This window comes from Symphalangus syndactylus, chromosome 17 (assembly GCF_028878055.3).
Source record: "Symphalangus syndactylus isolate Jambi chromosome 17, NHGRI_mSymSyn1-v2.1_pri, whole genome shotgun sequence".
Lineage (NCBI taxonomy): Eukaryota > Metazoa > Chordata > Mammalia > Primates > Hylobatidae > Symphalangus > Symphalangus syndactylus.
Genome location: NC_072439.2, coordinates 84,671,285 through 84,693,586, shown reverse-complemented (window position 1 = coordinate 84,693,586; position 22,302 = coordinate 84,671,285). Strand labels below are relative to the sequence as shown.

Below are 22,302 nucleotides of genomic sequence, written 5' to 3'. Positions count from 1 at the left end.
GCAACTGGAACTCCGATAGTTGCTGGTGGGAGTGTAAAATAGTACCTACAGCCACTGTGGAAAACTTTTTGATAGTTTCTTATAAACATAAACCTACCCTATGACCCTGCAATTCTACTCCTGGTTATTTCACAAAAGAAGTGAAAATATAAGTCCACAAAGAATGTTCATATAATAACTTTATTTAACAATAGCCCCAAACTGTAAAAAAACGAATGTCCATAAAGAGGAGAAAGGACACATTGTGGTACATTCATGCAATGAAACACTACCGAGTAGCAAAAAGAAAACCATGGGTCCTGGCACGACGTAGATGAGTCTCACAGCCACGCTGAGCAACAATGCCAGACACAAAAGTAACACGCTGTGTATTTCATTTACATAAAATTCAAGAGTAGGCAAAACTAATCTATGACAACAGAAATCAGAAAATGGTTGCTGGGACAGGACCAAGAGGGGAATAAATTCACTGCAAAAGGCACAAGGGAACCTTGAGGAATGACGGAAGGGTTCTTAATCTGGTTTGGGGTAAGGGTTACGTGGGTGTAGAGATTTATCAAAAGTGAGTAACTATAATCCTAAAATCTATACATTTTACTGTGTACAAATTATATCTGAATATAAATCATTTTACCTTAAATCAGTATTTAAAAATCTGATTGATCACAGGGCACTCTGGCTGTTCATAGAGAGGTGTGGTGACTTATCTCCATTTACAACAGCCTTTGAGTCAGCTCTTCAATATAAAACTTGAATTGTTTTTGAATTCACTAATTTTCTAGTGAGATGCGTCTAATAAAATTTTTTTCCTAAATTTCTTATTCATCATGTTCTACTTGTATATTAGAAGTTAAAGACAGTAGTCACCCTAAAGATAGTCCAAACACTCCTTTTTAAATATAAAAACAGATGCCTAAACTGATTTGTCTAGGATCGTATTCTTATTACATCTCAAAAATACATCATTACATAAATCATGCATTGTCATCCTTTGCAAATACTAACAAACAACTGGGCAAAGACAACAGCTTAACTTTTTAAGCAGATGTAGATTAGACAATTATGTCTGTTCTAACTGGCAACCGAGGAAGCAGTGAAAAAATAACTGGGTGTCAGGAAGCTGGAATATTTTATATGGAAGTATACATTCTATCAGTTCTATATTATTTTAAAAAAGCACATATTTATTTTTTATGAACCAGGGCATTTCCAAATTCACAAGTGCTCTTGGCTGGCTTTTCATGAATGATGCAATTTCTAGTTGAGGTATGCTGGTCTTTACAGCTGGCGCATTCCTATCAATCAGAGCCTTTTCCAGGAGTTGTACTGATGATCTATAAAAAGCTGGGTAAGAACTACATTTTAAAAAACTGCAGTCAGTGAAAGGCATAAATGATATCCCTGTACTATAATGAAGGGTAAATACAGTAAAATTTAACTTGAAACAAGTTTGGCAGTGCAGGTTGTGATAAACAGAGACAGGCTTAAAATGCTTAAATAAAGGAACACAATTATATAGGAAAATTTTTATTTGATAAATATAACTTCATAAACTTTAAAAAATTATGGAGCGCTGTACAATAATATACTACATTTACCGACAATGCAGAGAATTTTTAAAGGATTACATTAGACAGCCACAGTGTCTCAGGTCCAAAATTTTAAACTAAGTATTGCTACAGTATTTCCAGATACTCGTTCCTCATAAAAATCTAAATTACCATCATTACAAACAGTTATGATCTATTTTTTATAGGAACAACATTCAAGTTATTTCACATAAAACAGCACTTTAATAATGTTTTATGAAAATAGATAACTCATTTCAAGATAGAAATGTAAGTGGGGACCAAAATTAATAAAACATGTTTTATGTAACTCTTTGGTGTGTTATTTTTATTAATACCTGCTTATATCATACCCCAAACTGATCTTTACAGGAAAAATACCAACATGGAAGATTCTCCCTTTTCCTACAGCCTTCACGAGATTTTCAGAGTAGCATATTTGAAAAACTTTTGGCTCTTAACTGTCAGTTTTCTGGTGGCCTTGACTCCTGCCTATTAGGAGTCTCAAGCGATCAGAAAAGTTCAGTCTCACAATCTTTTGCAGTAGAAATGACCTCAGTCCTGGTACTAATCGTAGGGCAGAATGCAAGTATTTCCTAAGGTTGATTTGCCTCTGTTTAGTCTCCTGTTCAGGATAGGGCCTGGGCGTGGCTCAGGTCTGGAAGCCTTTGTCTATCAATCATGAGCTTTAGACCCAAGAAAGAGGAAAAGAGGACAGTTAAAAAATTCAACCATAAATTCTCCCCTTTTCTCAACTCGACAGTAGGTCTTCGTAGCTGTAGTTCTCCCTGGCCCATACTTTGCTCTGCCCAGGGTGAGCCTATGCCTGCTGAAGCTGAGGCAGGGTGCTGAGTCACTTAAAGCAGCTGAGGGGCAATTTTGGAAACTGACTTGGTGCTTGCCACTATCTTCAGGCTTACAGCCCTCAGACGAGGCAAACGGAGGCAAATCGATTTGAGACCACTGATTAACTAGCAATAACACATTTAGCATTTTGCTCTGGTTTTGGCAGATAAGGGTAAGTTAATTATCAACATCATACTTTCCAAAGAATTTTAAAGAAATATGCAAAGGGGACAGTTTCCTTGTGATTACTGGTTACATAGTAAGAGTTTTACAGGATGAATATAGCACTAGAAAACTACTGAAAGCTTGTAGACAGACTGCATTGTTACTTTATTATAAATGGAAAACTTTTCTTAAAATCACAAGATAATTTTGCTTTAAAAACGGAGTGGATTTGGAGTAACAGTTCAGGATGAGCACACTAGTGGATGCCATTTACTTTTTTAAAAAAAATAAAGTTCTCCTTAACTAACTTCAAATGGTAAGTACAGAAAATTACATCAATCAATCACACTTTAAGCACCATTATAGGCGAGCTGACCTCCTGTCTTGCTGCAGTTGGTCATAGGCTATTTTATGACTTTGGAGTCTTTGTCTAGTGTCGGTACTCAGTTTATTTGATGGCAAATAAACACTGTCATGTAAATGTAATGCAGGCCTATTGGATGTCATTTTGTTATATGTACGTTTTGTAAGAGATTTTATGAGCAAATTTCCATATCCTCCACTACAGTACTCTACTGAGTATATCTTCAGTATTTCCTCTTCCAGAACATGAATTAGTGAATGCAGACATTATATGTTGTATTATTCTTTCTTTTAGTATTTCCAGAATAACAGATCTTCCTAAATCCAGCTATGGAGTATCTAAGTTAAAGGACTATTTTTGAAAATATTTAGCTTAATAACTTAAGATCTTTACATCACTGGAACAGACAAATGTTGTTACATTAGCAAGAAAATAGTTTACAACCAAACAAAGATAAAGTCTTAATTTCTGTCTCTACCATTCTTTCCCCTGCCAGTCCAATTCTAGAAGCCTTATATTCATGAAATGGGAAGGAAGCTTAGGGCTGCACAATAAATCTCCATAAAGGAATGACATTTTCAAGGGAAAACTTGGTAAAACCGCATTTAACCATTTTCTTAATATGTATACAATCATTATTTGCTTAGAGCTGGGTAATAGTTCTTAAACTAATTAATAATCGCTTCTAAATCTTAAGACAACATTACTTTTCAATAAAACAAAAACAAATGACAATACTGAACTACTTGATAAATTCAGGATGGAAGTTGTTAGGTTTTGAAGTGCAATGAGTTAATTACAGTAACATGTACCCGATTAATCATTCTTAGCATTGTAATTTATTGCTAACGTTACCTGATACAAGTTTAGCATTTTAGACTTTTAACAATTTACATTCCATAGCCACACCTGAAAATATGCCTTGCACTGGGACACTGGCAGAACTCACTGTATTGTGGTAGTTTGCTATAACTTAGATGACATCACCTGAAAATAAGATTATTAACTGAAACCCTTTATTCTAAAATCTAGCTTACAGAAAGGGAAGAGCAAGTCTAAGCTGGCTGCAGAAAGAGGCTCTTCTCTTTTTATTGATTTAATTACCCATACTCTTCTGATTTGTATAATTAAACATATTTGCAATATTTAAATACTGTCCAAACTTTTTATTGATGTAGTTAAACTTTACAACGATGTCATGAAATACTATACACAGAGCCTTCAGGTAAAGAGAAAGCAAATTTAAATATGTTAACCAGATTAAAACATGCAAAAGATCCAATGATAAAAACATTAAGTTAATAATATGCTAATGGTATCTAATTTACCTACTATAGGGTCTTCATACTCTGTCACAAAAATATTAGTAAACATCAATTTGAAATTCGGTGAATGGACCTGATTCCTGATTTGTATATATGATATACCCTTGCATTTATATGGCTAACTTTACAGGCTGTGTTACAGTACAGTTAAAGGAACTGGTATAAATTTACTCCCCATACTGCAGTAAATAATGGTTGGAAATGATTCTCCTAATTTGCTCTGTGAACTCAGAATGCATTAATGAATTAACAACACAGGTCACTGAGGGACCAAAATTCCTCAGTATTCACATTAACTTTTCCCATGAAAAGCTTCAAATATAACTCTAATAAAAAAATAGAGTTCTCAAGGAAAACTTTCAGCATAATTTACAGAAGCAGATTTAAATAGAAGAGTCAGTAATCAAGCTAATACTAAAAAATACACTTTACTAAGATTTATCTTTTTTTCTACATTTATATTAAAATATAATGGCCTCAGCAACAGACTGAAATGCCATTAGGAGTCCCATAAGCACAAGGGACAAACCAGACAGAGATGAAAAATGTCTCTTTATTCTCAAATTTTAACATGTTCAGATTCAAATTAAGGGTGTTGGGAGGGGCTTGTATTCTTTCTGTTTGTTTGCCATTATAACTCTGAGTGGGTATGAACTACTACAAAGATTTAGGAAATTAATTTCAGAGCTAGTGTGGCCATTAACAGGGTGATCACACTGAATTTTAGGAAAGGAGGTGAAATGGCTCCCACAAAGTACTACTGCCCCTTTAACAAGTAGATGAGTCCATTGTGGAGAGAGTCAAGATGCTCCTGTCGTTGGTATAGAAAGGATCCGATGCACTCCATGATCTAAAGTAACAATAAGAGAAAAGTTTGGCTCACCAGGACCTATGTTTTAATTGAGAAAAAAATTTACTCTAAAACTTAGGACCCAAATGCAGTCACTGATTGATACATTTAAATGCTAAAGAGAGGTTCTTCATACTAGTATTGAATGCCCAAACTTTCTATTTATATTATATAAAAACTTGGGAAAAATAATGCTCTAGTCATCATATAAAAATATTAGCCAAAATTCAAACATTCATTAGCATTAAAACAGTTTCTATATGTAGTAAAGCATGAGATGCTTTTAAAGTCTTAACAATTCAGTAAGTATGTTATTAAGAGTTATGCACATTCAGTTTTACTGAAAAGTTCAGTTTACAAAAACAAACCCAAATCCCACTTACCAAAGGCTTTGGAATGAAACAGTAGTATGTTCCTATTACTGATCATTTCATTTCAGCTATAAATCCTATTCTAAAGACTTTAGCGTAATTAGCTTGAATGTAGTGAATGATGTATTCAAAAGGCATCAAAGACACCTGTAGGTCACTAGCGTTTTCACTTAACTAAGAACAAACGATCCTCTACTGGTCCAGAACAGTTAAATGGTGTCTGAATGATAAGGCCCCAAAGCAATTCGTTACATAATACTTTATGTGCAGCTGTAAACTTAAATTAGCTTGAGTTAATTTAAGCTAAAATAACTCAAGACCAAAAGTAGCCTGCCATGCTTCAAATAGACTAACCTAGTTCAAGGACAATGTTAGGATCACCAAGTGAAAGGTTGCTTTTCTTATGAGACTAAACACATTTAACAATAAATACATTTTATGTAGCTTTTTCCAGGGTTCCCACTTTCCCTAAACAGAGATATTCCAGGAAGAGATGAGCATTAAAAATGGCCCCAATTCACCTTTGTCAAATATTTTCTCTTTCCCAGAGATGCTAAATTTGTATGTAGCTCAACTTTAATTCGACTAGTTTCTAGAGAAGCTGGAACAGTATCTACCTTAGGTTAGGGAAGGACTTGTTCACTACTGTCTCCCTAGCATCTAGAACTGTGTCTGACATATATTGGGCACTCAGTATTGGTAGAATAAATGAATAAAATGAGAAGATGAAAATTTCTTAAATAGTATTTACAGGGGAGAAGTAGGCTTTTAACTATAACTTTTAACTATAACAGCTATCAGTACTCCAATTATCAGGAGTCAGATGTCCAATTCCAAACTGCCAATACTTTATATTAGTTTTTCTTCTTTCCATATTGCTTACACAGAATAATCTTATTAGGTAACGTCTCCATTTTTAATTTTTTTCAAAGCACACATGTGCATTCAGATGTTAAATATAATTTTTGACAGAACATTAAACACTTGAACTACATATTACTTTCTATTTAGAAGATAGTTTTGATTAGGATACAGTAACTTAACTGTTAGTAATATACGAATAGAAAATCTTTTATTGCTAAAATCCAGCTCTTTAGGGTGCAACATGGCATATCCTTTATATAGCACCATGACGCTCCCTTTGAAACTGAGCTTGCAATATGGGATACTTCACTGACAACATCAATTAATAAAATGTAAGTCGAATTTTTGTGCCTGGATGGTACAAATGTAATCACCAAAGAAATCTGTCATATAAAAACACTGGTGGCATTTCTCAAGTGATGCCCATTACTCTTGAGTTTACTATGTCAATGGAACACACAGCCAAGGGCTTCTACATCTTGGAATGGCAGTCTCAGCCTTGCCCTACCTCTTAAATTAGACATGAAATAGAAATATAGAATAGATGCTGCTCTAAAGTCACAATGGAAATGCCCAACACATTTCACAAATACAATTATATGTAAAAAACAAAAACAACTCTACGTATCAAAATGACTTTGAAAGTTTAAATATAATGTTAATGCATCTATGGCAATTTTCACATAGCCCTTGAAAAGCACCAGGTAGCTTGGTGTTATTATATGACTTTATCCCCTAGAAAAGAATGAACAGGTCTGAAAAGACTTTCTAGATTATTCACATGAGAAAAAAGGTAAGAAAATAATAGTAACCAATAATATAACCTGTGATGTTGGAGAAAACTGGAAGGGCATTTATAGTCTAATATGATATTAATTACTAAGTTAAACATTTTATTAAGAGAATAAAAAAATTCAGAAAAAAATAATATGGCACAATTTTAAGTGAAAAGAAGTATAGATGATAATAGTTACCTTCAAGAGAACATGTCAAAGTAAATTCAATAACTCCTGGGGCAGGTTCAAAAGAGGTAATGCTGCATCAAAATGGCTATGTAAAGAATAATGGGGGCATATTACCTACATAATCGATATCAAGAAAATGGATATATGTATACAGCAGAAAAAATGTGGGGCTCATTTAAAATTCTAGTTTTAAAAAAATCATTAACAAAAACGTATATTGTCATTAAAGAGAAATTTCCATTGAAGGAGAAGTTGAAAAAATTCTGTAAAGGTTCTATTGTATCTTAGTCTAACTCGTATCTTGATTCTGTGCAATGAAGCTATGTTATTAGGTAAAATAATATTATAAATCAAGCTCTTTTGGAACTTCCTGGCCTAGGTACTTGACAGAGCCACATTTTATAATACAATTATGTAAATCATAACAAAGTCCCAGAGTTTAAGTGCTCAACCTTCTACGTGGAATGAAATTACTACAAAATGATATCACAGCATTATGGAAATATTTCAGATCACATGTTATAATCAAGTCAGAATAAATGGGGACTGAAACCACAGACATTATGTTAACATAAGAATGCTATTTATAAATTCAATTGTATCATAAAGGCATGGCTAAGTTAAAGCTCAAGTGAGAACTAACAAGTTCACCAGTAAAAGTTACTTGAATTTTATAATAGATGAATGATATCATACTCATCATTTTTTTAAAACACAAAGCTAACCAAAATAATAAAAATCCTTTTTCCAGTAGATAGGAGTAACGTCTTCTTTACTCTTAATAACCTGTTCCTGGGGTAATTTCCAAACTTTTCCAAGCCCTGGCAAATGTAGAAAGTGCTAATATTCATGTAGCACATTAGGGACAATGGGAACCAACATATCTCCCTGCCCATTTGTACCTCCATGCATACCGTGTACTGCTGCCCTGATTTTGAGAATATGGTATCATTCACCTAAAGAACACCAAGTGTGGAAAAAGCTCTTTCTACCCCCTAACATCCTCTAAATAGTGATATAACTCTTGGGGAAATGTATGAATAAATAAATCCATTGCAAGTTTAAATGAATTTTAAATGGTGTTTACCAAAAGGTGGTATTTTTTTTTGTTATGGCGCACAAGAGCAGGCATGGTGATAAATCTCATTCAAGAAACAGATTTAGGAGGGGACAAAAATGCTAAGATTCTTTTACTCCATAATTTAAAGAGCCTGTTCTAACTCATACACTTTTAATTAGACAATAAATACCAAGCAAAAGAAGCTTAAAAATCATGACTCATTTCAAAACTTCATTACAGACATAAGAGGAGGTAGGGGAGCAGAAATACAGCCTTTTGTGTTTATAAATACCTCAAAGCCTCAAATAACCAACTGGAAAATATACATACAGAGTAAGAAAAGGAAAGCCTTTGACTTCACTGTTATGTTGAGATTATTTTGTAAAGACAAAAAGCAAAAAAATTTAAAAAAAATAAAAAGGAAATAGTATATGTAAAATTTAAAAAAGAAAGTTATACAAACCATAAAAGAGTACCATATACACACTCCTACTGAGCACATTTTAGAAAGATTATGAAATAAAATTTTTTGTTCATTAGATGAAGTCTCTTCAAAGGTGCTTTCTCTTCCTTTCTGAGTGAAAAAGCCCTTACCCCAAAGCCACAAAGTGAAATCTACCACCAGAGTGCTAATCAATAGCAGACTTCCTGCTTCAGTTGGTAAAACCAGCTGCTGATTTATTAGGTATCTAGAGCTGCAGGTTCATCCTGTTCCAGATAGGATACTCATCTGCAGCAAAGGCTACTTAGAGAGATTTCACACCTGCTGATGTGGGTCGGACTACATCTTCCTATAACTCGTTCCAGCATTCTTCCAACAGATGCGCACGCTGCTTCTCCTTCCGGGAAACAGCACATGGAGTCCAAGCACTTGATACCTGCATTTGTTTCAGTAAGCTGCGGGAGGTGAAGCAGAAAACATCAGTTGTTTAAAGATTTGGACTTCTGAAAAGCATTGGAAAATTACAACAAGCACTTTCAAATAAAAGGTAACATATATAAACCTACATGTTTTTCTATGATATGGGAAACATATGAAAGGCTTTAATTTACTAGAGTATAACCATACAAAATTATTTTAAAGTCTTGTATCCTAAATTAGAGGTCTAGTAAAATAATTATATAAATTAAGAAGCTGGATATTATTTAAATCTACTTTTAATGTTTTGTTTTAATCATTTATTATGGTCAAAATGATTTCCATCAACCACTCAGGAATGTAATGAATTCCAGTTCTGCATGGAGTTTTTCTTTAGGTGAAATGCTCCTGCAATTTCAATGAAAAATGTCTAACAATTGAGATAAGTGGAGTATGAATTATCTTGAAGACTGGGAAATAACAATCAGGCAGGACCTCGCCCCAATCTTCAGTAACAACAACAATGGCAGCACACACTTTACGTATGCTTTACTATGTGCCAGGTTCTAAGCACTCTACAGATATCCACTCCGTACTTATCTTTGAAAAAAGCATCATTTATCATAAATTGCTAAAAACTTTTAGGTGGCAATCATCCCAGCATCAGCTCATCCTGCTTTTTAACAGTTAGCTGTCAGTTTAATAAATTAAAATTTATTAAACAAGTGAATAAGTAGTACTATCAAGATTTGAAACTGAATTACTTTCTGAAAGTATGCAAGATTTATGTTGATTCACGCATAAATAGCCCAGCAAGATAATTTTATTCCACATGACTAACAATTTTACCTAAGCAAAAATGAGGGGGAAAGATGGTATGACCACGTAGCTCGATGAATCCCAACCCTGGTTTTGTTTGTCAAGGATGCTCCGAAATTTTTCAAGGGCTGTTGTTTTAAAAAAACACCTTATTTCAATTCACTTTCTTTTACATATATAACATCCTACATAACACATCTTTTGAGGATAGAGAAGGAGAATAAATACAGGGTTGTACTTCCACGAAGGTTGGGAATCACCATGTGCTGGGTGCAGGCAACAGAGGATGTTTGTGGAGATGCTCACAACGAACAGAAGAGACGGAAGTGGTGGAACACAAACCTGGCATTCTGAATGTAAACTGCTGATGTCCTGCAAGATCCATGCTCAGAAGATTCAACACCACACAGTGTGAAACAACATGGTTCTTATCTGGCAACTGCCTGATGACAGTGTCCTAGGATCAGCTAAGCACTGAGCCAAACTTGACTTGTTCTTTCGTTACAATACTCTTGGTTTAGAATTGTTTAGGGCACAGTTTCTTAAACTGTGTTTTGTAAGATATTTACAGACATTTCATGAAAAAAAGGGGGTCGGTGTTCAATTAAATTTGGGAAACACTAATTTAACAAAGTTCTAAACAGACTTTTAAAGTAGAGGACTGTCAAGTCAGGATACATGGTCATCTCCATGGGGGAAGCCTGAGATATCATAATTCTCCCACTCATTTTCTTAGTGGGAGAAACCATACACCCCCACCCCGCAACCAGCAAACATTAAGCAACACCAGGAGGATCATTCATATTCAGAAGAATAGTTTAGGAAATGCCGGTTTAGGTAACAGGATTTCATCAGTTTTCCAGTATTCTCTTTGGGTCCCTGGACTCATTTCCCCAATCTCAAATTTACCCCTTGTAGCAACCCAGACTCCAGGGCTCCTACATGCTCAAAGGATAAAGCCCTACACCCCATGAAGCCTTGAAGGCCCTTTACAGCCTGACCCCAGGCTGCCTTTCCTGCTCTGCTTCCCAATGCTCCGGTGCAGTCTCCACTCCAGCTAACCAGTGTTCCCTGCCTGTGGGCACGTGTCGGGGCCTGCCATCAATCAGGGTCAGAATGCTGACCCCTACCTCAGGGTTCAGCTTAAATCCTACCGTCTCCATCAAACTTCCCTCACCTCTCCAACGATGAGTCATCTCTTTCTCTGATTCTATTTCACTGCTTATTTGTATAACTTAATTGGCACAAGCACTTAAACTTCTATTTATTGAGCAAGGTACTGTGCCACTTTCCACAGGGGATAGTAACCCTGTGCTTATGACTGTAAGAGGCAGACTACTCAGAAAATAGGAGGGAAAGTTCAAACCCAGCTGCTGTTACTGGTGGGAGGGCATTAAGATTTGATGAAAAAGGTGGCATTTAAAATACATCTTAAAGGACTTGGGGGGGGGGCATTTCAATAGCAGGAGATGGGGGAGAAAAGATATTCCAGGCTGAGGGAGGAGAAAGAGTGGCTATGTGTGGGCAGCAGTGTGGTGTGTATTCAACAGAAGCTTAGCCTAAGTGTAAGGGAGTGTACGGTACTGTCCCCTTGCAAAAAGACCAGTTGTGACTCAAAGTATGGTCCATAGATCAATGCTGATCCATAAACACTATTACTGGCCCATGAAGAAATAAGCATTTCTAATCTGTGAGAATAAGAGCTTAGAAATTTTTACAGCAGTTGGACAAAGTATGTTTATAACTGTTAAAAATTGGGGCTTATTTTATATATCTTTAGATTTCATTTTCCTATAATTCATTTTTATTGTATTTGTAAAAGCACTGGCTCAAGATAAACTGGAAATTAAAAACAAAACAAGAAAATAACAAACTGGTCCTTTACCACATTTCCTTGGAGAGAACTAAACCAGAAACTCAAAAGAGCAAGGATCTTGTCTGACACTTTTTAGTTTAACATGTGCTTTGCTCAAAGCTGGTGCTCAATCAACTGGGAGAAATTCATCGAGATGACACCCAGAAGGTAGCCAGCGCCTGAGTATCCATATATGTGCAAGACACTGCCTTGGTCTGGATCTGACCTTGGTAATCATCTTGCTTTGCATTCATCACCTTTCACTTTATTTTTATTATTTTTAGAGACAGGGTCTTGCTCTGTCATCCAGGCTGGAGTGCAGTGGCACAATCGATCCTAGGTCACTGCAGTCTCAACCTCCTGGGCTCAAGCAATCCTTCCACCTCAGCCTCCTGGGTAGCTACTACAGGTGTGCGTCATCATGTCAGGCTAATTTTTAATTTTAGTAGAGACAGGGTCTTACTATACTGCCCAGGCTGGTCTCAAACTCCTGGCCTCCAGTGGTCCTCCCACCTCAGCCTCTCAAAGTGCTGGGATTACAGGTGTGAGCTACTGAGCCTGGCCATCCTTCACTTTAAAACTGAAGGACAGTTATTAAAATATGGACATCCCAACAGAGAAGGTAAACATCTTGAAATGTCAAAAATTTTAAGGACTTCTTCAGATCACTTTTTGAACTAAGTATATATATGTGTATATATAGTTTGTATGTATATGTTTCCTTTTTTCTCTAAAGAAAAAAAAAAGAACTCAGCTGCTTTGTTTTTTTTTTTTTTTTTTTTTTCTGGAGACCGAGTCTCACTCTGTTGCCCGGCTGGAGGCTGGAGTGCAGTGGTGTGATCCTGGTTCATTGCAACCTCCCCCTCCTGGGTTCAAGCAATTCTCATGGCTCAGCCTCCTGAGTAGCTGAGACTACAGGCACACACCACCACGCCCAGCTAATTTTTTGTATTTTAGTAGAGATGAGGTTTCACCATATTGCCCAGGCTGGTCTCTATCTTCTGAGCTCAGACAATCCGCCCACCTCAGCCTCCCAAAGTGCTAGGATTATAAGCACGAGCCACCGTGGCCAGCCTCAGCTGCTTTTAAAATGCTGAATGTTGGCTGTGTTTCTGTAAAGCTATCTATAGAAAATGCTATACTGTTCTCTAGCAAACCTCCAAGCTCTACTACTTTCCCATATATACATCTTTGATCTCAATATTCAGGAACTGGGAGCTCGGCCAGAGTACCTGTATAGACATTGTTGCCAGTATAATTGGGTGAGGGAGAATGGGAGTGGAGCATTTAGAGCTCATTTCATTCAAAGTAAGGAGAGGAAATCATTACGTTTTGGGAGACCACTTATAAATAACAGAAAAGAAAAAAAAGCATAGTAATGGGAGTGAGACCCTACCTAGTGGTAACAAGAGGTAACTTTTAATTTACTAGAAGTTGTGATTGGTAAGCCTCACTTTCCACCACACTTGCTCCTAGGAATGACCACATAATTTAGTGCTAGAAAGGCTGTCAAGCAAAACAACTATGTCTATTCAACATGACTATGCACAGATAATAACAATGCTCATCTTCACAGAAACTGCCTTTTGAAATAAATTCTGGCTCACTGCTTTTATTTCCATTATTTTCATGTCAATGACAATAAACACTTAGACATTTCTTATTGCGCAAATACAAAATATTTTCCTGAAACCTTACAACCTTCCTTAAATCTTATAAATTTTAGAAAAATGTCTTACATTTCTAACATTTTTTAGTCACACCTATGACATTCTATCAAATCAAATAAAGGTTTTTGTTTTTTAAAGTTTAGATAATTAGGTCTTTTGCCCTTAAAGGTGTTCTATATACTGGATAATCAAAGTGAGCACCTTGCATGGCCTTAAAGGAGTTATTTGGAAAGAAGCTTTAAACTCTTAACTATAAAAACAAAAATGAAAAAAGAAGAGGTTTGTATTTAAGGAAATGTTTTTCTTTTTAATGTAAAATCAAGTCATCAAATATTAGTGATTTTCAAATCTGATTAAGAATCATAAAATCTCTAAAACAAGTAATGAGCTTCATCTCATAATTCAGAACTGCAATGGAGACAGCCAGGAAGTGATGAAATCTGGGTAACTGGTACATCTTACTCAAGGCCTGTTTCTCCAAAACATTCTTCAAGCTCATATTCACTCTTCTAAACTCCCTTTCCTCTCTCCTTCCCTCTAAGTAAAATAAACAACTTAGAAAGATTGTTATAAAATACTTCCATACTGTCTTTTAGGGATTTCTCAAGAGAAAGGGATTTCTCAAGAGAAAGATATTTCTGTATGTATTACGTACCTAAGAATATGGACCGGGCGTGGTGGCTTACATCTGTAATCCCAGAACTTTGGGAGGCAAGGAAGGTGAATCACTTGAGGCCAGGAGTTCAAGAACAGCCTGGCCAACAAGGCAAAACCCTGTCTCTACTAAATATACAAAAATTAGCTGCGTGTGTAGTCCCAGCCTGTCTGTAGGCTGAGGCAGGAGAACTGCTTGAACCCAGGAGGTGGAGGTCGCATTGAACCAAGATGGTGCCTCTGCACTCCAGCCTGGGCAGCAGAGTGAGACCCTATGTCTATCTAAAAAAAAAAAATAATAATAATAATGAGAATTATATTGATTTGGTAAATTTATTTTAATAATCTGGCTTATTCTTAGTTTGAAAGAGGACTAAGGGCCTTTTGTTTTAATGTATTTTACTGGTTACATAAATAACAACATATGACTAGGAATTTGTAATTTAGGTGAGGAAGAAATTAATACCTGTGAAAAATGATAAAATCCCCAAATTTAATGCAGAGGGTAAATTAACGTCACAGGGTGTAAGAGAGAATTCACTTACCGTTCCTAGGCAAAAATCACCATAATAAGGCTCCTGTTATTTAATGGGAACATTCTAAGAACCCAATTCTCAGCTGTACTGTACATTTAATGGACATATTAAAGCAAAGCAGTACCAGATCCACATCATATGAAATATCCACTAGAATCTGAATTACAGAGGACACAATTTTATAGTTTTAGTATTGTCAGGTCTCAAGTAGATTATCTGCTTTGTGGACTATCCAGGGCATAACATAAATCCTAGGCAGCAGCAAGCTCTTCATATGAGCTTTCTTTGGAGCTCAATCAGAGCCTATTAAAAAAAACTAAACATCTTTCTATAGCAAGGCACAATGCAAGAGAAATATACTGTAAATATAATCATATGAAGCATACCAAAACAAATAAAAATTCAGAATTATTTTGAATATCTTTTCAACTGATGATATTTAATAACAGAGTTGATTAATTTTTCATTTAGGGCAATCCACTAATCTAATTTAAAAACTGTACCTTATCGAATAGTCCAGATTCTTCAAATTATTCTACCTGTTCCAGGGCCTGATTTATAGTGTTGTTAAAAGATTTACAATTTTCAAGTGGCTTTGCTACAGTTTCATCACTGCTTCTCCCATATGAGACAACAGCACTTTCTTGACTAGTAATTACAATAAATAAAATAGCAATTAGTCCAAATAATACAATTATTAGTGGCAGGAAATTTTATCCTCCATAATTACTACCAATCCAAATATTCTGCATATCCTAATTAGGTCTAGAAATGGTTGTCAGGGTTATTCCTCGAGAGAAGAGAAAATCAAACTCTCCTCAATTTTTTTTTTTTTTTTTTTTTTTTTTTGAGACAGAGTCTCGCTCTGTCGCCCGGGCTGGAGTGCAGTGGCGCAATCTCCGCTCACTGCAAGCTCCGCCTCCCGGGTTCACGCCATTCTCCTGCCTCAGCCTCCGAGTAGCTGGGACTACAGGCGCCCGCCACCGCACCCGGCTAATTTTTTGTATTTTTTAGTAGAGACGGGGTTTCACAGTGGTCTCGATCTCCTGACCTCGTGATCTGCCCGCCTCGGCCTCCCAAAGTGCTGAGATTACAAGCGTGAGCCACCGCGCCCGGCCGTCTTTTTTTTTTTTTTTTGAGACGGAGTCTCACTCTGTCGCCCAGGCTGGAGTGCAGTGGTGCCATCTCGGCTCAATGCAAGCTCCGCCTCCCAGGTTTATGCCATTCTCCTGCCTCAGCCTCCTGAGTAGCTGGGACTACAGGTGTCCGCCACCACGCCTAGTTAATTTTTGTTTTTGTATTTTTAGTAGAGACGGGGTTTCACCATGTCAGCCAGGATGGTCTTGATCTCCTGACCTCATGATCCACCTGCTTCAGCCTCCCAAAGTGCTGGGATTACAGGTGTGAGCCATGATGCCTGGCCTTCTTCTTCTTCTTCTTCTTTTTTTAAAAAGATACAACTATGAAAATTTATGAGCCAGGTGTGGTGGCTCACGCCTGTATCCCAGCATTTTGGGAGGCTGAGGCAGGTAGATCGCTTGAGCCCAGGAGTTTGAGACCAGTGTGGGCAACATGGCGAGACCCACTCTCCACAAAAAATACAAAGAACTAGCTGGGCATGGTGGGATGCACCTATAGTCCCAGCTACTGAGGGAGAGGGGTCTGGGGTGGGAGGACCGCTTGAGCCCGGGAGGTCGAGGCTGCAGTGAGCCATGATCCTGCCGCTGCACTCTAGCCTGGGCAATGGAATGCGGCCCTGTCTCAAAGAAAAAAATTTATGAAAAGAATGGAAAGTTTGTTGAATATCAGTCAGCAGAAAATTTCTCAGTACTAAGTCTAAGCACCCTACTCTTTGATCATTCAACTTAAGAGGTGACTTAGATAAGTAATTCAGTATCTAACTATATTAAGATGGGTAAATGATACACAACTACAACTGCAAGGGGGAAAATGATTTCAGAGATAACAGAAATAGCATGATATTTTCAAAAGGAGAAGTGAAAAGGAGTATTTTCTTGAATGTAAGACAATAGGTAGTGAGAATATCTTCACAGCTTAGAATGTGAGGTGAAGTCTGATTTATCTTTGGAACTCTAAAGGGAGATTGACAAAATTTTCAGGGATGGACATACGAAAAATGTAAAGACCACAAAAAAGGAAAACAACGAAACTAAAACAACATATGAGGAACAGTGAAGGAATTAGTAAAGAAATGGAAATGTCAGGTCAGGTGTCCCATGACATGCCCCCCAAGCATGAGAACTTAGCGGATGAGTCCCCGGGAAGGTCCAGCGCAGTACTACCTAGTGCACGCAACAACTGTCCTGCTGGCTGCAAGCCTCAGCTAGCAGGTGCCTACTGTCCTCCCCTCTGTGCTGGCTTTCAGCAAATTCATATGCTGAGCTGACTGAACCCTTATCTTCTTCCATCTGGAAGGACAGAAAAGCAACAGGTCTCATATTACAGAATGATACTCTTCACCATATAGAAGTTTAAGATCAAAGCAACAAGTTGGCATCCACAATCTGAGGCACAAAAGAATGTTCAAAGAACAGTACATTTACTGTCACAAAAGAGGGCTAACGGGAACTTCTTAAGGGGAACACAAGCACACACAATAAAGCCATGATTTTCCAGTGCACAAATCTCTAACTAAACATATATTACAGCTAAGTTAAAACCAAATTTCTTTCAATAAAATTCAGTTTCTTGTATTAAATTCATTTGCCACCAAGATTTAGGGTTCTTATTGCAAAGGTATGTCCAATTTCTCACCTTTCCTGCTTCCCTTCTCAGAAGACTTCTCTACTCTAACTGGACTTCATGGCCTTAGAAATGTTAAGCACGTGTGCAAAGGGCTTCACCTGATCTATTTGTTAACAAAAAAAATTTAATCCTCAATTTGAAACAGATTTTTAATGAGGGTCAATAATTTATATGAATTTCAGTTCTTTTTCTGTATTTGTATTAGAGATCTTCCAAGGAAGTTTAAAATGTTTCCATAGCCATCTTTATTTTAAATCTTATTAAATTACAAGACAATGACCTTAATGAATAAAAAACAATTTTGCCTCATCTCTATGTATTTTTCCAGGATTAAGACTGACCAATAATTATTTCTATGAAAGATGCGATGCTGAATTTCTGACATAAACAAAAAATAAGCAGAATTTTTTGGTTTTAAGGGTATACTAAGTTTATGTGAAGATACCTTAATAGCTTTGCCTATAGTACAGGGGAAGAGGGGAAAAATACTCAAAATGAGCTTTGTTTATTCAAAAGAAAATTGTTAATAGTTTTGTACTAATCTTTTTTTTTTTTTTTTTTTTTTTTAAGAAGAAGTCCCACTCTGTTGTCCAGGCTGGAGTGAAGTGGCATGATCTTGGCTCACTGCAATCTCTAACTCCTGGCTTCAAACGATTCTCTTGTCTCAGCCTCTCCAGTAGCTGGGATTATAGGCGCCTGCCACCACGCCCCAGCTAATTTTTGTATTTTTAGTAGAGACGGGGTTTCACCAAGTTGGCCAGGATGGCCTTGAACTCTTGACCTTAAGGGATCCACCCGCCTTGGCCTCCCAAAATGCTGGGATTTACAGGTGTGAGCCACCGCCTGGCCTTAATCATCCTTAAGAAGTACTAACTTGATTAAACATTAAAAAGCTCTTAAAGATATCTGATATCCATACAGTTTTCCTCTCTGTCACAGGAGTAAATAGTTATGCTATTACGATCAAACCCACGGAATACTGCTCAATGCAGTTTAAAAAACTGATGCATTCAAAATTTAGAGGCTGCATCAGCAGAAAGGTGTATATGGGCACTTGTTCTCCATGCAGCTATGAACAAATGCCCACCTAGTGGCCACTCACTGCTCAATGTGAGTAACTGTTTTCTCAGCCTGGCTTTTAGTTGAGCACAGTATTTCTTCTTTTTGCTCTTCTATGATGCTGATGGTAAATAAACAGACCACAATACGTAAAATGATGATGTGACAGGTGAAGAACCTGGAGGCCCAGAGGTGAAGTGACTTGGTTAGGACCCACTGGGAGTAGCACCAACTGCAGCACCAGCATTCAGGTCTGCTGCTCTCTGAACAGTGTTCTTTCCCACTTGTTACACCACCTGATTGGAGAGTGGCTTGCAGAAAGACCATCTCACCAATATCCTGTTCTCACTGTGATCTTTCACAGATGAATGTTCAGCTTACTGTTTTATTAGAGTATTACAGAATCTGTGATTTCTTTGATTTATGATCTCCTTTCTCCATTATTCTTAAATCTAGCTTTGCTAAAAAAAAGTGGTTTGATTTAAGCCAATATGATATATGAAAATATGATTTCATAAAAATATGATTATTCACAATACAAAAGTTAATATTTATATGACAAAACAGTTGGCCAGAGTGTGCTTTTAAATAATGAGCTCTCCTTTTGCTTTAGAGTTAAACAATTAGATGCTCAAAAATGTGATTGAAAGCCACTGTTTTTAAAGTCACCTACTGATAAAATTGTGATACACATATTTGGCTCAGCCAAAAGTGAAGGTAAATCTTTAAGTTTGTTTTAATTTAGTTCTCATTTTAAATATAAAATTTAGTTGACTACAACTTAAACACCCATTTGTATACTAATCTGTAATTATTACAGCATTGTAGTTTGAAATAGAATATTTTTTAAAGTTGAAGCTAATAATAAAAAACCTGAAAGGTGTAGTAAATTTTTAAACAGCTCAATATTATGAACTCATAGAGTTTTATAAAAGGTTAAGTGGTGCTTTGTAAATGCCATTCATTTGATCAGATGAACACAGAAAGATTAGAAACCTTGAGAATAAAACAGAATTTAAAATTCAAATGAACATAGAGAAAGATTAGAAACCTTGAGAATAAAAAAGAATTTAAAAAAATACGTGATTAAGAATCTGTAAGAAATCAATAGGGCAAGAAATGGAAAAGTGTCAATTTCTAAAAAGAAAAATAATAACTTATATTACTTTTCCCCTTCAAACCATACTTAATACATAGTTTTAGTATCTTAATATAAAAAGTTCTAGAATTTAAGCTTTCATCCCTTTCTATCAAAAGACATCTTTAAACTATTATTTTTTGTACAAACTGACAGAATGAATCTGTCTGTGGAGATAAAGATAAGACATACACACACATTGTTCAATTTATAGATGCACTAAATAGTAGCCAGGATATGAAATGCTTCAGCAGCCATTACAATATACAAACATAAATATGCACATGTATTTACAATACAGATTAAGGCAAGATAAAAAAATGGGCAACTCTCACTTGCAAGTATGTAGCTTTAATTACTCAACATGCAGGAGCATTCATAAATATGGATAACATGACAAGCAGAAGCATTAGAATTGTACTAGAAAAGGTAGTTAAGGTGTAAAAATATATTAATAAGGTATAGATCTCTGTTCTGTGATCACGTTAAATTTTTATCTTAATTTTCTTCTCAAAGAAGAAATGGATTTTTTTTTTTTAGGTTTTAACGTATATGTTAATAAAGGTCAAATTATCCAGAGACAGGGCCATGCTAACAAAAATGCCCCACTCTTTATTCATGCCTCTGCCCATGTTTTGGTATTGTTTAATTGACCTTTAGCATGCAGAAGAGTTAATGAGGCTCTACTCCTCCTACTCTACCTAAGTTTGCTCAGCTGATTCCTTGCCCTCGACAATGGCTGCAGTGCGATGAACTCGTCACTTAAAGCAACTGTGTTGGAGTACATCTATAAGTGGACAGAAAAGGAATGGACACACAACAAGTCAGTGAGCTGTATTCATCACCTAAGAGACAGACACAGGACAAGCTTTGTAAATACATCTGCTCCTACACGAGGAATAAATATCATAGGTGATACACATACATGACTAACATTTGTAGGGCTGTTGGCTGTGCCATCAAAAGAATTTATTCTTCACTCTTAACACCACATTGTTATTCTGGAGAAAAACAAGGCTCAGAAAACATGCTGACAGCTCTTCCTTTGAAACGATTTTTCCTGCTAGTTTTGGTAAACAATGAAGTAGCTGACAGCTTTCTAGCCATTTCTCCATCATTTGAAATCAGGAATGATATAAAGCTAAAATAATGACTACTGCCTGTAGCAAAGGAATAATGTTACATATAGGATTTCAATGACCATATACCGTTTCAGCAGAAAAAAGGAAAGGAAAAAACACACCAACCCCAGCAGGCTAGAAGATCCCTGAGTAGAAGTAGAGACTTCCTTCTTGGATTAGACCACCTAGAACATCCAGTTAAGTCATTTAGAAGTAAATTTAGTGAGCCAAGAAGGAAGACTATACTAGCTTTTATACATAGATAAAATGATTGATTCACTGTACATTCCATTTTTAATCAGACTAAATCAATTTTTAGCTTGATAGTGAAAGAACCAAAATATATATAAGCACTTTTAACTTTTAACTTGTCTAATGGCCTACCTTAAGGTAGTCCAAATATTTCCTATGTATTCCTTTAAAAAGAGGCTATAGGAAAGGTAACAAGAATATTATCACCTTTTATATTATTAAGAAATCTCTACGAAAACATGTAAGTGTGCAAATGCTCTGCCTAAAGTAGAATTTCTAAGGATAAACATAAATACATCTGATTACAGGTTGAGTATCTCTAATCTGAAAATCCAAAATCTGAAACTTTTTGAGTGCAGACATGATGCTCAAAGAAAATGCTCATTGAAGTAGTTCAGATTTTGTATTAAGGATGCTAAATCAATGAGTATAATGCAAATATTCTAAAATTTTAAACAATCTGAAATCTGAAACAAGCATTTTGGATAAAGGATACTGAACCTATATTTACTCTTACAAAGAATTTTTTTTTTTTTTTTTTTTTTTGAGATGGAGTCTCACTTTGTCGCCTAGGGTGGACTGCAATCTCTGCACCCCAGATTCAAGCGATTCTCATGCCTTAGTCTCCTGAGTAGCTGGGACTACAGGAGGGTGCCACCACGCCCGGCTAATTTTTTTATTTTAAAAAAATTTTTATTTATTATTATTTTTTGAGATGGAGTCTTGCTCTGTCGCCCAGGCTGGAGTGCAGTGGCACCATCTCAGCTCACTGCAACCTCCACCTCCCAGGTTCAAACAATTCTCCTCCCAAGTAGCTGGGACTACAGGCGCCTGCCACCATGCCCGGCTAATTTTTTTTTGTAATTTTAGTAGAGACGGTGTTTCACCATGTTGGCCAGGATGGTCTCGATCTCCTGACCTCATGATCCAACTGCCTCGGCCTCCCAAAGTGCTGGGATTACAAGCATGAGCCACCATGCCCGGCCTATATTTTTAACTTTTAGTAGAGACAGGCTTTCACCATGTTGGCCAGGCTGGTCTCAAATTCCTGAGCTCAAGCCATCCACCCGCCTCAGCCTCCCAAAGTGCTGGAATTACAGGTGTGAGCCACTGCACCCGGTCTCAAGAATTAAGTCTTTAAAACAATGCCATCCATATATTTTGGTGAAATATAACTGTATTTAGGTCAAAACAG

At 36.5% G+C, this 22,302-nt stretch overlaps 1 protein-coding gene across 8 annotated transcripts in view; it reads right to left on the bottom strand.

The window, feature by feature from the left end:
• Positions 1–1,511: 1,511 nt before the first annotated feature.
• The window catches only part of ATP11B (ATPase phospholipid transporting 11B (putative)), a 131,400-nt gene continuing 110,609 nt past the window's right edge, over positions 1,512–22,302 (bottom strand). For 3 of the 8 annotated variants that reach the window (XM_063621735.1, XM_063621741.1, XM_063621742.1), the window contains 2 exons: positions 9,142–9,275; positions 1,512–5,118 (listed from right to left, as the gene is read on the bottom strand). In XM_063621735.1, coding sequence (XP_063477805.1) covers positions 5,037–5,118; positions 9,142–9,275 — 216 coding nt within the window. In that variant the 3' untranslated portion in view covers positions 1,512–5,036. Of the gene's footprint in view, positions 5,119–7,233; positions 7,404–9,141; positions 9,276–17,074; positions 17,201–20,435; positions 20,522–22,302 lie in introns of those variants that run through there. The other 5 variants (XM_063621736.1, XM_063621738.1, XM_063621737.1 and 2 more) reach the window with 5 other exon arrangements.